The following is a 16,462-nucleotide window of genomic DNA, read 5'->3' as shown; positions in this document are numbered from 1 at the left end:
AGGATGGGAGTGTTTGTGGAGGTTACCTAAATTTGGAGAATTCAACATTCATACCGCTGGGTTATAAGCTACCCAAGTGAAATATGTGGAGCTATTCCTCCAATTTGCATGTGGCCTCACTCTGGCAATGGAGGAGACCCAGCACAGAAAGGTCAGTATGGGAATGGGTAGAGGAGTTGGTGGTTAGTCTTATGGATATCCAGTAGGCCTTGCAGACCGAGCGTAAGTGTTCAGCGAAACGGTCGCCGAGTCTACGTTTGGTATTGCCGATGTACGGTAGCCCACATTGGGAACACCAGATGCAGTGGATGAGGTTAGAGAAAGTGCATGTGAACCTCTGTCTCAACTGGAAGGACTGTTGGGGTCCCTTGATGGTGTAGAGGGAGGAGGTATAAGGGCAGGTGTTGCATCTCCTGTGGTTGCACGGAAAATAACCTGGGGAGTGGGTAGTTAAGGTGTGAAGGGATAAATGAACCAAGGAGTTGCGGAGGGGGCAATCTTCGCAGAAGGAGGAAATAGGTGGAAATGGGAAGATATGATTAATGGCGAGATCACATTGGATGTGGCGGAAATGTCAGAGGATGATGTGTTAGATGCGGAGGTTGGTGAGGTGAATGGTGGGGACTAGGGGAACTCTCTCTTTGTTGTGTATGGAGGAAGAGGCAGCGAGAGCAGAACTACCGGACATAGCGGAAACACTGTGTAATAGGATGTAATTGAGGTATGTGGAGATGGGTTCGGTGGGGCAGGAGCAGGTAGAAACAATGGGTCTGCCAGGGCAGTTCTGTTTATGGATTTTGGGGAGGAGAAGCAGGCCATGCAGGCCTGGTGAATGATAAGGTTGGAGGCTGTAGGGGGCAGATCGCCAGATCTGATAAAGTCAAAGACAATCTGGGAGCTAGTGGCCTGGTGTTCATCTGTGGCGTCAAGGGTTAGGTCTGAGCACGTGTCTGAGAGCTGGTGTCTGGCCTCAGCACAGTAGAGATCAGCCTGCCAGACTAACAGCACCTCCCTTGTTGGTGGGTTCAATGATAATCTTAGGTTCATTGATAATGTTGGGTTTGTTGCAAAGTGAACGGAGGGCTGTACGTTCAGAGGGGGCGAGATTTGACTAGAAAAGTCAAGACAATTGATGTCTCGCGGGAGCTAGAAATAAAAAGGTTTGGAGAGGATAGAAGGCTGGTAGGGGGTGTCTAAGAGGAGGAGAAATGTTGGAGAAAGGGAAAGGGGTCTTCTCTGGGTGGTGAGGACTCCATCCAACAGAACAATGCCCAGAGGCAGAGGCGACGGAAGAAACGCTCTATATCATGTTCAGCCCGGAACTTGTTGAGGTGGGGGCCGAGAGGGTACATTATAGAAAAAAATTAGATTTTCTATTTTAGAGTTGTACTGCTCCAGTGTGCGGTTTCCTTGAAGTTGAATTTAACATGCCTTTTTTTTGTTCAGCCTAAAAATGTACAACATAGAGAGAAAGTGAAGAAAGCCAGTGTCGAGGGGATTGTCATCCAAGGTCAGCAGGGGACCAGACTCCTTCCAGACCAGCTGATCAGCGAGGCTTTCATTTTGAGCGACCTACTCAATATTGGGGAGCTTGCTGCAGTGGAACTGCTGCTGGCAGGTGTGTACTCTTAAAATTTTGTCAATTTTCAGTAGCTTTTACCTACATATGTGTTGGTCTAGTGTCTGCTCATTGAACACAGGGCTGTTTATCATTAAAAGCAGCCCCCATTTTATATTTACACAATATGTGGTTGGCCCAAATGTTTGCCTTTATAGCTGTCCTTTTTGGTGTGAGAGTTATCAGATTCATCTGGCTATTTGTTTCCTCAAATCCAAATAAAGTTCCTGATGGGTCAATACTGGAACCACTTGTTAGTATATATAATAATGACTAGAACTTAACTATACAGCACACAACATTCATGATTGCAAATGGCATAAAATGGGAAATGGGTGACATTGGTTCAGGTGATAGAATGGAGAAGCTGGGATTGTTCCCCTTGGAAGGTTAGGAGATCTTGGAGAGAACTTTAAAATTATGAAGGACATTAACAAGTGGAGAAGGAGAAAACATGGAATGAACGTGGTTTGCAAAAATAAACAAAATTAACCTGAGGAAAAATTGAAGATGCTGGAAACACTCAGCAGGTCAGGCAGCATTTGTGGAAAGACAAAGCTAAATTTAAGGGATGATCACTGCGTAAAACTGTCCAGGCAAATTTTTGGCTCTCAATCATTTATTCACACATACCTTGTTACTTGTGACATTACACAGTTAATAAATACTATGTTAAGTTATATATTACAAAGCTTAGATGTAACATGATACCATTGAGTCTTTGTTCAGTATTCCCTTCTGTAATCGCTAGGCTATTAGATTTCAGCTAAGATTTTATTTCCCTTCTCATCATTGCACTCTAGAGCATGGCCTTTCCCCTGGAATTATTGGTATAAATAATTTTCAATTATATAAGATGGAACTCAGAATTATTTGTGTCCATTCTGTAAACTTTATTGGTCAGCATTGCTTGCAGTTCCGCAGCAGCAAGATCCTTCTTATGTGCTTGGCAGTAACAGTAGATCAACTAGCAACCATCATCCGCCTCAAGGCAATGCAGAACATCCTTGTTGTGGTCCTGGAAATCTTTCTAACTTCCAGGACTGCTCTTGCCATTGGCCATAGAAGCATCCCTTTGATGTCCTTCACTGTCTATCTTCACTGTCCACCCTCCTTGCCAACAACCTTAAGTCATTGAAAAAGGGGATTGAGCAACTAGATCTCCTCAACTTGGTCAAAAAGGTCCACTTCAAAAAGTAATCGCTACTCTACTCACTCCGACCTACGCGACATAACCACTGATGAGGTGTTTGCGCAGTAATCAACCAGAATCTCAGTAGGCACTATCAGATCAAAGTCTCATTTTACCCGTCAGCAGCCAGTGCTCAAATCTATCTCAACATTAAGTTGTCCATTGAAGCTCATATTTAGAGTGAGTAAAGATATTTTCTTCACCATTATAATTGGCATGTGATCAGAAATATAAATCTTACTTATATTCTCTAGTATATAATATGTTTAATTATTCCCAATTCATTTTGTGCCTTCAGACCTTATATTATTTGCAAGTTGGAATAGAGTGGGGGAATGTTTGAGCAAAAAAATGAATATAATCACTGTCCAGGTGACTGGTTGGTAAAGTTAGCCTTTCAGCTCATGGAAAATAAGTCTGCTAGTGGTAAGGACTTACAGTAAAAACTAACATCAAGTGAGCAGTTCCATCAATGTCTCATGCTGTTGATGTTGAAAGAGATAGATATATTTTGGGTGACATTCTTCAAGAATTGTGATCTGGGAATGCTTGGTGTTGACACTGTCTACATTCAGTGAGAAGAATGCTAGACAATGGCATTCCTTATCAAAGTATAGATATGGGTTTTAAAATTCAGAGCAAGTAATGGAGGACAGTGTATGCTCTGTGTGAATGGGATCAATGGCCACACCAAGTATAAATTATGTTGGCCAGATGGATTGGGTCTCTGTTGATAGAATAGCAAACTGCAATGTTCATTCCCTTGAAGTTAAGTAGAATGGTGGTTTAAATCTCCCATCTGCCTTGACCGAATGTCAGAATGACCACATGGTCTACTTCTGCTCCTATGACTTACAAGCTTCTTATGTTCTGTGTTCTGGATCAATCTGTCCGCATCATGTGATCAGACGTTACGAATTGCAACATGGAATTTCTTCCTGAATGATGATTTTGTTTTACTGGAAGGTGTCTGCAGACTTATGAACTGCTTTAGTGTTTTCCTTGACAATTCCTAATGTATTAAAACTGGCTAGAATCTGTAAGGCCACTATTTACAAGGCATCAGTTTGTTACGAAAATCTGTATGCAAATGCATCTGGGACTCCTGCATTCCAATTTCCTCACTTCACTTGTGCGTCACGTGGAGGTTGTACCCATTCAGTTGCCAGATAGGAGCAGCAAAGAGCTCCGGGGGTGGAGTTGTTTTGAAAAAATTAATACCAGGAAAAATCTATATACCCCACAATATCCTATTAATGCCACAGCTCATATCACAGTACTAAAATCAATATTAATGCCAGGATGGCAAGTTGTAAGAATGCACCACTCATATAACCTGCCAGTTACTTTTGAACTGTGTTTCAGTACTATAGTAAGTACTATAGCTACTTCCTGGTTTAGGATTAGTAACAAATATATAATATGCTTAATTTGACGACATTCGTTCTCATAGGTGAGCATCAACTGCCTCGTTTCCCTGGCATGACGCGTGGTTTGGTGGCTATTCTGCTATATTGGGATGGAAAAAGATGCATGGCACTTTCATTACATTCCCTTATACAATCGCGACATGGCAAAACCTGGACCCTGGAGCTTGGGTAAGCTTTGTTTGCTGATCACTCTAAGTAAGTGTGAAGAACTGTTTAGGATTTACTATCTGAATTTTGCTTTCAGGTTTTTCACCCTGTGTCTCTGAATAAATTTGATGCTAGTTTTTGGAGTGGATCCATTTCAGCAGAAATATTCTGTCATAAGGGTTGGATTTTCCATATTCTGAAATGTACTTGTTGGTCAGGTTTATGTTCCTTCATGGATTGTTTACCTGTTTGATTCTGGAAAAGCTGCGATAACTAACTGTTCAGTAAAATGCAAAGGGAGCGATTATTTAGCCTTGGATCATCTCCCACATGGGATTCTGCAATAATATGTGCCTGCTGGTCGGTATTGGTATAATTTGTCTCTGATTGAATCGTTTCCACCTTGCACCTGCACCCTACAACAGACTAATAACATACGCTGTGTAAATTGCTTATGAAAAAGCCTAATTAACCAAGTTAACTTGGGACCCCTGAATTCTTTCACCACAATGATAATAATAATACATTTTATTTGTATAGCGCTTTTCAAGGACTCAAAGTCGCTTTACATGGTGAGTCCAGAACAAAACAAAATAGAGCAGTAAGACAGAGATGCAAAGGGGAGGGGGACATGGGACTAAGGGTATGGAGAGGTGAAGAGATGGGTCTTGAGGCGGGACTGGAAGATGGTGAGGACCTCAGAAGTTCGGATCAATTGTGGGAAGGAGTTCCAGAGCCTGGGAGCTGCCCTGGAGAAGGCTCTGTCTCCAAAAGTGCAGAGGTTGGATTTCAGAATGGAGAGGAGACCGGCTGAAATGGATCTGAGGGACCGTGAGGGTTGGTAGGGGGAGAGGAGGTCAGTGAGATAAGGGGGGGGGGGGGGGGGCCAAGTGGTTGAGGGCTTTAGGTGAGGACCAGGATTTTGTAGATGATCCGGTGGGAAATGGGAAGCCAGTGAAGTTCTTTGAGGACTGGGGTGATGTGGTGCCAAGATTTGGTGTGGGTAATGAGTCAGGCGGCTGCATTCTGGACCTGTTGGAGTCGGTTGATGTTGCTGGAATTAATGCCAAAGAGAAGAGAGTTACAGTAGTCCAGTCGGGAGGAGATGAAGGCATGGATGAGTCTTTCAGCAGCGGGGGGTGTGAGAGAGGGTCTGATTTTGGCAATGTTGCGGAGGTGAAAAAATGATGTTTTGACAACATGGCGGATGTGAGGCTCAAGGGAGAGGGTTGAATCAAAGATCACTCCAAGGTTGAGGAGATGGGGAGACAGTGGTGCCGTCAACAGTGAGAGTGGGTTTGTTAATTTTGGTAAGTGTTGATTTGGAGCCAATGAGGAGAAATTCTGTTTTGTTTCTGTTTAATTTAAGGAAGTTGAGTTGCATCCAAGATTTGATGGCTGACAGGCAGGAGTTGATATGGGAGAGAGGGGGGTGGTGGGGGGACTTGGTGCTGAGATAGATCTGGGTGTCATCAGCATAGCAATGGAAGTCCAGTTGGAAGTGACGGAGTATATGACCAAGGGGGAGGATGTAGATGATGAAGAGGAGGGGACCGAGAACAGACTCTTGGGGAACGCCTTGAGTGACAGTGGCTGTAGCAGAGGTGTGGTTATGGAGAGAGATGAAGTGGGATCAGTTGGAAAGGTAGGAACGGAGCCAGCTGAGTGCAGAACCTTCAATGCCAAGGTCTTTAAGTCTGGTAAGCAGGATGTTATGGTTCACAGTATCGAAGGCCGCACACCATAAGCCATCAACTCCAAGGATGAGAAGCAAAAATGATGATAGTTGCTGCATAGTTTGTAAAGGTCAAAATTAGCTTTATATGGAAGTTTTTTTTAATGTGTAAGAATGACATTTTGTTGCTGTGTAACCCATTGATTGTGAATGTGACATTTTGAATGAAAGGCGGAAACATAATGCTGTTGAAATTACAAGAAAAAAATGTTCTTACAGTTCAGAGCTGGTATCCATGACAACGCGGTTTACAGACGAATTGATGGAGCAGGGGCTGACTCAGAAAGTGCTGTGCTTGATCAATCAAGTAAACCTCAATGCGGAGTTTGAAAAGTTGCAGGCTGCCCGTGGCCTGGGCAATCCAGTTCATCGCCGAGCGGTAAGAATGGACATTAAGTTAATGGGCAGTATTGGCAATTTGACTGAGGAAACATTCAACAGAGTTTCCATTGATTAGGCTGAAATGCTTTTGTACGGTGAAAGGTGGTTGAAGCATCATATGCAGTCCTTGCCTTTCAGAGCAGATGCAAAACATAGGGAAAGTAGGCCAAGTCTTTATAAAAGATTGGCAGGACCCCAGTAATATTTTATGCAATTCAGGAAGATTTCAGCAGAAGCAATCTACCATGAATATGGGAAGAAATTGAGTGATGTGGGATGATAAGTGAAACTGAGATTGATCTACCGAGCAGGTATTGTTAAGCAGATATGTACTCGATTTAAATTGGATGTTTTTAAGAGCAGTTAGAGAGAAGAATTATGTCTATTTGGATTTATCAATGAAGCAACAGTAATAAAATACCTGACATACTGTATGTAACATCAGGGAATTCTGGAAGTACTCAGCAGATTATGCTGGAGAAATATTGCTCAATGCTTTAGAACCTATCTTCTACCAAATTGATGACTTGCACAAATATTTTGTTACATTTGCTTGTGTCAATTGCATTTCCATAATTTTTTTCAATCCACCCTTTCACTATCAAGGTATATGGGATTACACACTCTGAATCTTGTTATAAATGCAGCTTTATATTTACACTCTCTGCATTTCATACTTTACGTCAAACTAATTTCACTTCAACTATTCTTCTGCTGTCCTTTGTTTTCTTTGGGGCTGTCCAAGCTTTCCATTGTGTTATTACCAATGTATTTTGATTTCATTCTTCTCATATTGATGCCCGAATCGTTGACACAGAATGGTAGACAAATAGTAACTCAGCAAACAACTTTGGGAAGCATCATTACCCTCAGTGTATGAAGGAGTTGCACATGCTGGTTTAAACCGAAGATAGACACAAAAAGCTGGAGTAACTCAGCGGGACAGGCAGCATCTCTGGAGAGAAAGACCAAGTAATGTTTTAGGTCGAGACCCTTCTGAAGGGTCTCGAACTGAAACATCGCACGCTCCTTCTCTCCAGAGATGCTGCCTGTCCCGCTGAGTTACTCCATCTTTTTGTGTCTATCATTATCCTCTGCATGCCAATCAAAAAAAATCTCTACTCTTCCAAGAACGCCCATTGCTATCCATGCAGCATTGTTTGCTAAGCTGCCATACGTCTTATTTAAGTACTAGCTCTCTTTATGTTAAACCCTGCTTGGAACCTATTGACAATACAGGGTACATTAATTTTCCTTTACTCAATCCGATTTCTTAAAATAATTTTGAGTTGAGCATGGTATACCTATAATTGTTGTTTGAATCTTCCCGAATGGATTTTGGGAAAATCATTGTTAATTGTTGTTAATCATTGTTAATTGTTTATTTTGTTTACTTGACGCGGACAATCTTTGCCAGAAGCTCATTAGAGAAACATGAAATTAGGTGCAGGAGTAGGCCATTCGGCCCTTCGAGCCTGCACTTTATGACATGTCATCATCCAACAAGCACCTGCCTTCTCTCCATTAAAAAGCCACAAGGGCCATCTAACTCCCTCTTAAATATAGCGAACTTATATTTTAACTTAACTTTTACTGTCATTCAATGGTCAAGCACCGTTCTTCATTAAAAAATGATCTTGCATTATGTAAGCTCTCGCAAACATCACTGCAATCACGGAACTAAAGCTAATTGATAACTTCAAAACAGTGGCATTTAACTGCTGAACTGCTATTTCAGGTCCGACTGTCATTACCTACTCTCGCCTTTCTCACTGAAGTGGCCTTGTGTCTCTTAGTTGCATAATGTATTTCAAATGTGTGCCAAAAATAGCTTGGACCCGAAGATGAAAGGAAGCTTCCTAATTATTTTGGTTATTCCCTTTGCTTTGGAGGAATTTGCTAAGCTAATCCACAATGTTGTCTTGAGCAAAAAAACATTCTGCTGGAAGAGCTCAGTGGGTCAGGCAGCATGTGTGGATGGAATGGGCAGAAAATGTTTTGGGTCAGTATCCTTCTACAGTCTGAGGAAGGGAACCGACTCGAAACATCATTTGTCCATCCCCTCCACGGTTCCTCCAGCACTTTATATTTTTTGCTCAAAATTCCAGTATCTTCAGTTTTTTGTGTCAAATTAATGTAGTATTACTTATCTCCCCTGAACTGAATAATCACTGCTGTTTTCTAGGTCTCTGATTTGATTAAGGAAAGCCGCCAAACCCTTGCAGAATGTCTATTTGCCTGGGCCTGCCAGACACCACTGAGCAAAGACGACACCTTGTTTCTTATCTGCCACATGGAGAGTGTCACAACAGAGGCAGACGGCACACTGGATAATGTAAACCTAGCTCTTCTCATGGCTCTACTTTATTGCTTTGATATAAGCTTCTTGGAGAATGTTACCGAGGATAGAGAAGGTAAAGCTATTAAATAAGGACTGTATAACAACTGTATTTGTTTCAAAATCTTAACAATGTAAACTATTTAGAAAGATTGCCACAATATGTTTTTATTGACAACTAATTCTTATTGCGAGGTAAGCTTCTGTGCCCGGTATAATGAAAAGAAAAAGTTTCTCAATTTCTTTTGCTGGTAGATCTGGCTCTTGTGGAATATTTTGTAGACGTTGATGTTAACATTTATCACAATAACGAAGATGCATAATTTGCATAATCAGTAAGTCGTCTTATAGAAAGCTCTTTTGTATTATTCTTTTTTATTTTCATTCTGATTGCAAAGACAAATTTGAGTATGTCCAAGAGTCTGAGAAATTGGTAAATTTAGTTGGGTTGTTGCTTCTGTCTCTTGCCTCCCATGCTCACAAAATGTGAGTGCTGCACATCCTTACTCAGTAATATTATACTGTTGTTAATTTTGACTCTTTAATTAGACTTTGCATGACATTACCTCCGATTTGAACAGCGTAAAGCAATGGAAGAGTGACAAGGAGGTGTTGGGGCTTCAGTAAATTGCTCAATTATTCACTAAATTCCTGTTGTAAATGAAAGAAACTTAATGATTTAAGTTGTGTGGCTTGACTATTGTTGAGTCAGTATCCTTGGAAACAAAGATGGACACAAAATGCTGGAGTAACTCAGTGGGAGAAGGAATGGGTGACGTTTTGGGTCAAGACCCTTCTTCAGACTAGGAATGCTAAGAAAGATTCATCTTGGAGGTGAATGCACATAACCGACTGCACGCTGTGCAGTGATTTTCTTCTCCATCGTTTGAAAACTATGCAATATTTTCTTTTAATAGAATTAATTCATCAATTGCCATTACTGACAGAAAGACAGTATGTGACTGCCATTCATAGCAGGCTCCTGAACTCTCAGCCTTGGAAACTGCCGGGCCTGCAGGCTGTGGTTAGACTGGCCTGGGCCTTGGCTCTACGAGGGATCTCGCAATTACCTGACACGGCAGGTAAATCTTTGTGCTTATCCGCTTTTCAGAAATATATATTTTTCACAGGGTTGTCTGTTTTGTCTTGCTCTGGAATAATAATCATCCCAAAGAACGTGGAACATGACAACAGAGGAACAAGCCCTTTGGCCCCCTATGAACTGTGCTGACCACAACACTAATCTATTGGTATTGGTCATGTGTACTGAGATATAGTGAAACACTTATATTTGCATGCTGTGCAGTTATATCATATTATAAATGAGTACAATCCAACCATAACAAGGCCAATAGATCGTGCAAAGAGAAAAATACCAGAATGCAGAATTTAGTGTTATGGTGGTTGAAGTGTTACAGCTACAGAGAAAGTACAGAATAAAAAAAGGTGTATGGGTAGCCATGAGGTAGATTGGGAGATCTGGATTACATTTTCTGAGAGAACTGTTCATTTGCCTGATATCAGTGAGGAATAAGCTGCTCCTATATCTGGTGTGGAATGTGCTCTCAAGCATTTGTGTATTCTACTTGACAGGTGAGGGGTGAGGAGGGGATAACCGGGGGTGTAAATTGTCCTTGATTATATTAGCAGCTTTCCCGAAGCAGCATAAAGTGTAGATGGAGTCAATGGGAGAGGGGGGCTGGGTTGTGTGATCAATTGGGCAACATCCACAATTCTCTGCAATTTATTGCAGTCTTCGGCAGAGCTGTCGAGCTATTATGCATTCCGATAGGAATCTTTCTATGGTGCTTGTGTAGAAGTGGGTGTAAATCATTGGAGACATGGTGAACTTCCTGTCTGCTGGTGTGCTTTGTTGGATTTAATATGATTGGAGCAGGACAAATATGTCATGATATTTATGGTAAGGAGCTTTTCCATTTCCACTTCAGCACCATTAATGCTAATTGTGGCATGTACACCACCTTGTTTCCTGATGTCAATATCAGCTGCTTCAACTTGCTGACACAGAGGCAGAGGTTGCTGTCTTAGTGCAATGTTCTAAGCTCTCTATCTTATTGTTTGAGATTTGGTCCACGACGGTGATGTCAGCTGTAATCTTGTAAATGGAGTTGAAGCAGAGTGATGGATAAACAGGAAGAATAGCAATATAACTCATGTGTAGGAAAGAACTGCAGATGCTGGTTTAAATCGAAGGTAGACACAAATTGCTGGAGTAACTCAGCGGGATAGGCAACATCTCTGGAGAGAAGGAATGGTTGACATTTCGGATCGAGACCCTTCTTGAAGGGCCTCGACCCAAAACGTCACCCATTCCTGCTCTCCAGAGATGCTGCCTAATCCGCTGAGTTACTCCAGAATTTTGTGTCTTCCAGCAATATAACTCATCTCATTGTTTTCAGGAAGGAACTGCAGATGCTGGAAGATCGAAGGTACACAAAATTACTGGAGAAACTCAGCGGGTGCAGCAGCATCTATGGAGCGAAGAAGGGTTTCGACCCGAAACGTCGCCTATTTTCTTCGCTCCATAGATGCTGCTGCACCCGCTGAGTTTCTCCAGTAATTTTGTGTACCTTCTTAACTCATCTCATTTACTTGCATGTGGGCTGTAGTCTTCTATTCCCAGCCGGGGGGATTGTCGCAGAGCAGAGGGATCATGGAGATCAAGTATATAGTTCCCTGAAAGTGGCATTACAGGTAGATATGGTAGTGAATAAATATTTTGGCATGCTGACATCATAATTCAGGGAATTGAGTATAAACAGACATAACAGTGCGCTGCTTTAATTGTATACAACTGGTGTTTTTGGTGTTTGACAATCTGTGAGAGGTAGCCCCTCAAGTAAATATTACTTGTAATTATAGCCTTCAGGTAATAATTGTGCCACATAGGTTATAAAGTTGAGTGTTGGGATGTGATTGCTGATTACTGATCATTGTAATCTGCCTATTTTGTATTAACCCCAGGTTTAACAGAGTTCACAGAGGCAGATGAGTTGGTTGCAAACATGGCAATAGGACAGAATGCCTTCCTTTTCCTCACTGAAGCTGTGGTGGGAGCTGAGGGCTTGTACCAAGATGAGTTCTACATCCGCAGGATTCACAACCTCATAGCTGACTTTTTAACACTGATGCCAATGAAGGTGAGTTGCCGAAGCAATGGGAGAAAAAGTGTTGTTCCAGACTTTCACCCTGCTACTGGGTTTGCATCTCAAGTGTTTATACAATTCTCTGCAGAGAACAAGTTAATCTAATTTGTCATTTTAATTAATGCTTTGGAATGTGCAGATTAATTAGTTATAACAATAAGTCTGACTGCAACAAATACACCATCACAATCCTTATCCTAAAAGCTTTGATTTATGTGGAAACACAGCAACTTATTTCCCTATTTTGCAGCATTGCCACCACCTTCAACTTACATTTTGGTCAGCAGTTTTAAGGAATTTTTATTTTGTTTGATCTTGAAGCTTGTGGCAATTGGCCAGCAACTGACCACCTGCCTGTCCAGTTTATCTCATAGGAAAGAGCCCATTAATTATGCTGGCACTGTTTCCTCCCCCCCCCCTCCACCCCTCCCCCTCTAGCTAAAAGCAGGTGGTAGCAATGAACCAGCACACAAATCCTTCCCTTGTGACTCCACGCTGTGGATTTAAATGAAATAGCAAGGTCAAACGAATTAACATTTTGCTGGTTGACCTAAGCCATTGGTAAATCCTTTATTAAAATAACATGGGTGGGAATAAAGTGCAGTGGGTCGTTCACACTGATCACCAATTACTCGTTTACTAATGTACATGAGCGTGGACATTTTTGACATTTCTGCTGTTCTGCTCGGAGGCATTTCTAGGATGTTTAACCACCGCTGCTTTTAAATTGATCTCGAGGCATACTCTTCATGTTTTCAACGCTTTTTAGCCCTGTGTGGTGGAAAGAAAAAGGACAAGTAAATAGGCTTTGTGAATAAAATATGCAATGATGTAATGGAAGATTCTCGCAAATCAGCCAGCACTTTCATCTTCAGCTTCTATTGAACTTAGTGGGGAGATGTGTTACAGCAGGGTGGAAGATCTTAGAAAGCATTTATATGTGTACACAAGGAAGTTTCAAAAGCTGTTGGAACTTACAAATCGGATTGTATGCAAACTAACAGTTTTTTCTTAAGTAACAGTTAGTTTTCATTTGATAATTCAGATATGTTTTTTCAGAGGTTAAAAATAGCTAACATTTAAAATCCAGATTACTATTATAAAATATGTTTTTCTTTATCTCCCTCCCGACAGACTTGGGAGAAGACCCCTTAGTGCAGCAGAAAGTGAGGATGAGCAAAATCAATTTGGCTTGTCACTTTCCTAGTTAAACATGTAACCAGGCACCCAGCTGTATTTGGACCTCCGTATTAATAGATCGGAGATACTTCAGCAGAGAAGGAGTGTCTTTGTCCTTGGCATTGGTGCCAATTTCAGCTCCACTTTAGAATTTACTTTTGCCTTTCTCGGAAGGATTACAGATATTTCCTGCCATTTTAAGTGTGGGGCATAGCTGGTATATTGGTTAATCTATCCTCTAACCCTCGGCTGGTGTTATTGGGTTTTCATGAATCCATAAAATCCAGTACAACAAGGACAGAGTCCCCCTTGTCTTCACCTTCCACCCCATCGGCCGTGGCATACAGCTTATAATCCTCCAACACTTTTGCCACCTCCAACAGGATCCCACTACTGGCCACATCTTCCCATCTCCACCCCTTTCTGCTTTCCACAGAGACCGTTCCTTCCGCAACACCATGGTCAACTCGTCCCTTCCCACCCAAACCACCCCCTTCTCAGGTACCTTCCCCTGCAACTGCAGGAGATGCAACACCTGTCCCTTTACCTCCCCTCTCGACTCCATCCAAGGACCCCAACAGTCTTTCCAGGCGAGGCAGAGGTTCACTTGCACCTCATCCAACCTCATCTACTGTATCTGCTGTTCCAGCTGTCAACTTCTGTACATCAGCGAGAGCAAGCTTACACCCCAGCGGTATGAACGTTAGCTTCTCTAACTTCAAATAGTCCTTGCTTTACCTCTCTCTCCATCCCCTTCCCAGTTCTCCCACCTGTCTTACATTCTATCTTTGTCCCGCCCACTCCCCGACATCAGTCTGAAGAAGGGTCTCGACCCAAAACGTTGCCCATTACTTCTCTCCAGAGATGCTGCCTGTCCCGAGAGTTACTCCAGCATTTTGTGTCAAAATCCAATACAATGGTGAGATGATTAAAAGTCTTTTACTGAGATCGACTTAAGCAGACACTCATCATTAACATAAAATATCTTATCTTTACCCATCTACTTATAATAAATATTATTCAATTCTGCTTCACATATTAGATAAGGCCATTCTGTTGTGTATTGTAGAACTTGTGCACGGTCATGGTAGGTTGTTAGACAATGGATCTTTTAGCAGAATGCACTGACGTTTGAGATCCTCACATGCATCAAGCACTCTTCTCTCATTTTATCTATCTTTGCTGTGCTACATTAGCTCTGTGGGATTCCATTCCTTATCTTTATAATCTTCAGCCCCTTTGAGATTGCAGCAGACTTGATGGAGCGGACAATGCTGTGGTAGTTTGGTACGCCTGATAATGCCTAAACGGGCGGCATCACAAGCAAGGTTGTGATCTTTGTGTGTTTCCTTCCCTCCCAAAGGTTAAACAGCTGCGGAACCGTGCGGATGAGGATGCCCGAATCATTCACATGAGCCTGCAGATGGGTACGGAGCCGCCTTCCACATTGCGACGTGACCTGGAGCATCTAATGCTGCTGGTGAGATGAAACTTCCATCTGCCTCTTGCCGTTCAAAGCTTGCGGTGTAACATCAGTAACTGGCATCCATGTAACATGCTTAATGTGCTTGTAAAACAACTAAGATCCAAAGGGTTATCAATATTGTTTTAACCTGCAGTATTCACAGAAAAGGGAGGACTGGTGGAAGGAAAAGTGGCATTGAGTAAATTTACAAATGCTAAGAGTCTCACAAGTGCATTGCATCACTGAAGCATAACTTCCTTACATTCATCTGCAATTCCCGTAACAATAAATAATATTTCGGTTTTTTCCTAATTACTTGCAGTAATTTCAAACCAGGTTTTTGTATTAAGACACCCTGGGACCCCAGATTCCTCTGCATCTCAGAGGTTGACAATCTCATCATTGAAATGTTTTATTTTTGTAGACAAATTGGAGAATTTCTCATTATCCCCTGAATAATCTCATTTTGCCAGATTTTTATCCATTTGTATAACCTATATATATCCCCTTTTTATTCTTGTGACTTCTTAACAATTTACTTTGCTGTAAAACGATGATCTGAAATTAGCAAGGGAAATTGTAGGGAATGATAGAAGTATTGATTATCTTAATGTGTTGAACTCGAATGTTGAAGTTGTGAGGTATAATGTGCCCAGTCAGAAGATGAGGGGCTGTTCCTTGAGCTTACAGTGAGCTTTATGTGAATAGCATAAATCACTGAACATTCACAGGTCAAACTGGAGGAAACATGACTGATGGAAATACCTGTGAAACCTGGTACAGACTCACAGGGACAAATTGTTTCTTCTTTTGTAGTAGGAGAGTATAAGAGAGGCAGTGAGATGGAGAATTAAAGTGACTGGCCTGTGTTACCTTGGGCAGTCCTTCGTGCAAGGGAAGACAAGGGGAATCCATTTCTTTGTCTGGGGACACGAAGACTGGGTAAAAGCAGAAGTGCAGAAAATGGCAAGTATGCAGTTGAGGGCCTTGACCCAACTATGGCAGAGGGGGAAAAAGAACCAAAGGTACATTGGAAGTACTAACATGGAAGTCTCTCACTATTTACATCAACTTTAGTGCTAATTGCTAAAGAACCCCTGAAGAAGGGTTTCGGCCCGAAACGTTGCCTATTTCCTTCACTCCATAGATGCTGCTGCACCCGCTGAGTTTCTCCAGCATTTTTGTGTACCTTAGTGCTAATTGCTTTTGGTTCTGGTAGACCGCTGAGGACATAGTGTGGCAGGGGAAGGTACTGCAGGTTAGACACTAGAATTTGAATTGTTAAAGAGCCAGATTGTTTGCATTCCGTTCCTTTACTCCAAATGTTCTAGTATTATCAGTTGTCACATAGTACCTACGCAATTGACTGTCCACATTAAGTGCATATACCTACAATATTCATGTCTGAGTCTGTACTTCTATATGTATGATGTCTCACTGCCTTTCTGAATGGCTTCACACGATGAAGTATACCAGAGATGACTTTTCTCCTCCTTTTGATAGATTGGAGAGTTATACCTGAAAGATCCTTTCAAACTTGAACTCGCTCTTGAGTATTGGTGTCCGTCTGAACCACTGCAAACCACAGCCACAACTGGTACCTTCTCAGGTTTGGCCCACCACAGACCACCACAACGTCAGGTAAGTCATACAAATTGCACAATCAAGCTTTGATAGATCCTCAGTAAGAAATATGAATCAACGGAATAAATGTAGCTGAAGTGCTGATCAGCCTTCAGAATGATAGATTAAGCTCTAGGTGGAGTATGATCTGCTGTTTCTGTCCTCTTTGTTAATTGAGGAGTGCATT

The 16,462-nt window shown here is 41.9% G+C and overlaps 1 protein-coding gene across 1 annotated transcript in view; it reads left to right on the top strand.

Annotated features, from left to right (window-relative positions):
• The window catches only part of nup205 (nucleoporin 205), a 76,478-nt gene that overhangs the window by 6,765 nt on the left and 53,251 nt on the right, over positions 1-16,462 (top strand). Inside the window, exons 3-10 of the mRNA XM_055650363.1 lie at positions 1,447-1,618; positions 4,264-4,408; positions 6,342-6,501; positions 8,689-8,917; positions 9,759-9,923; positions 11,827-12,002; positions 14,551-14,667; positions 16,156-16,293. Of these exons, the coding sequence (XP_055506338.1) occupies positions 1,447-1,618; positions 4,264-4,408; positions 6,342-6,501; positions 8,689-8,917; positions 9,759-9,923; positions 11,827-12,002; positions 14,551-14,667; positions 16,156-16,293 (1,302 nt within the window). The remainder of the gene's footprint in view (positions 1-1,446; positions 1,619-4,263; positions 4,409-6,341; positions 6,502-8,688; positions 8,918-9,758; positions 9,924-11,826; positions 12,003-14,550; positions 14,668-16,155; positions 16,294-16,462) is intronic.

This window comes from Leucoraja erinacea, chromosome 19 (assembly GCF_028641065.1).
Source record: "Leucoraja erinacea ecotype New England chromosome 19, Leri_hhj_1, whole genome shotgun sequence".
In the NCBI taxonomy this organism is placed as follows: Eukaryota; Metazoa; Chordata; class Chondrichthyes; order Rajiformes; family Rajidae; genus Leucoraja; species Leucoraja erinaceus.
This window is presented reverse-complemented; position numbering and strand designations above follow the sequence as displayed.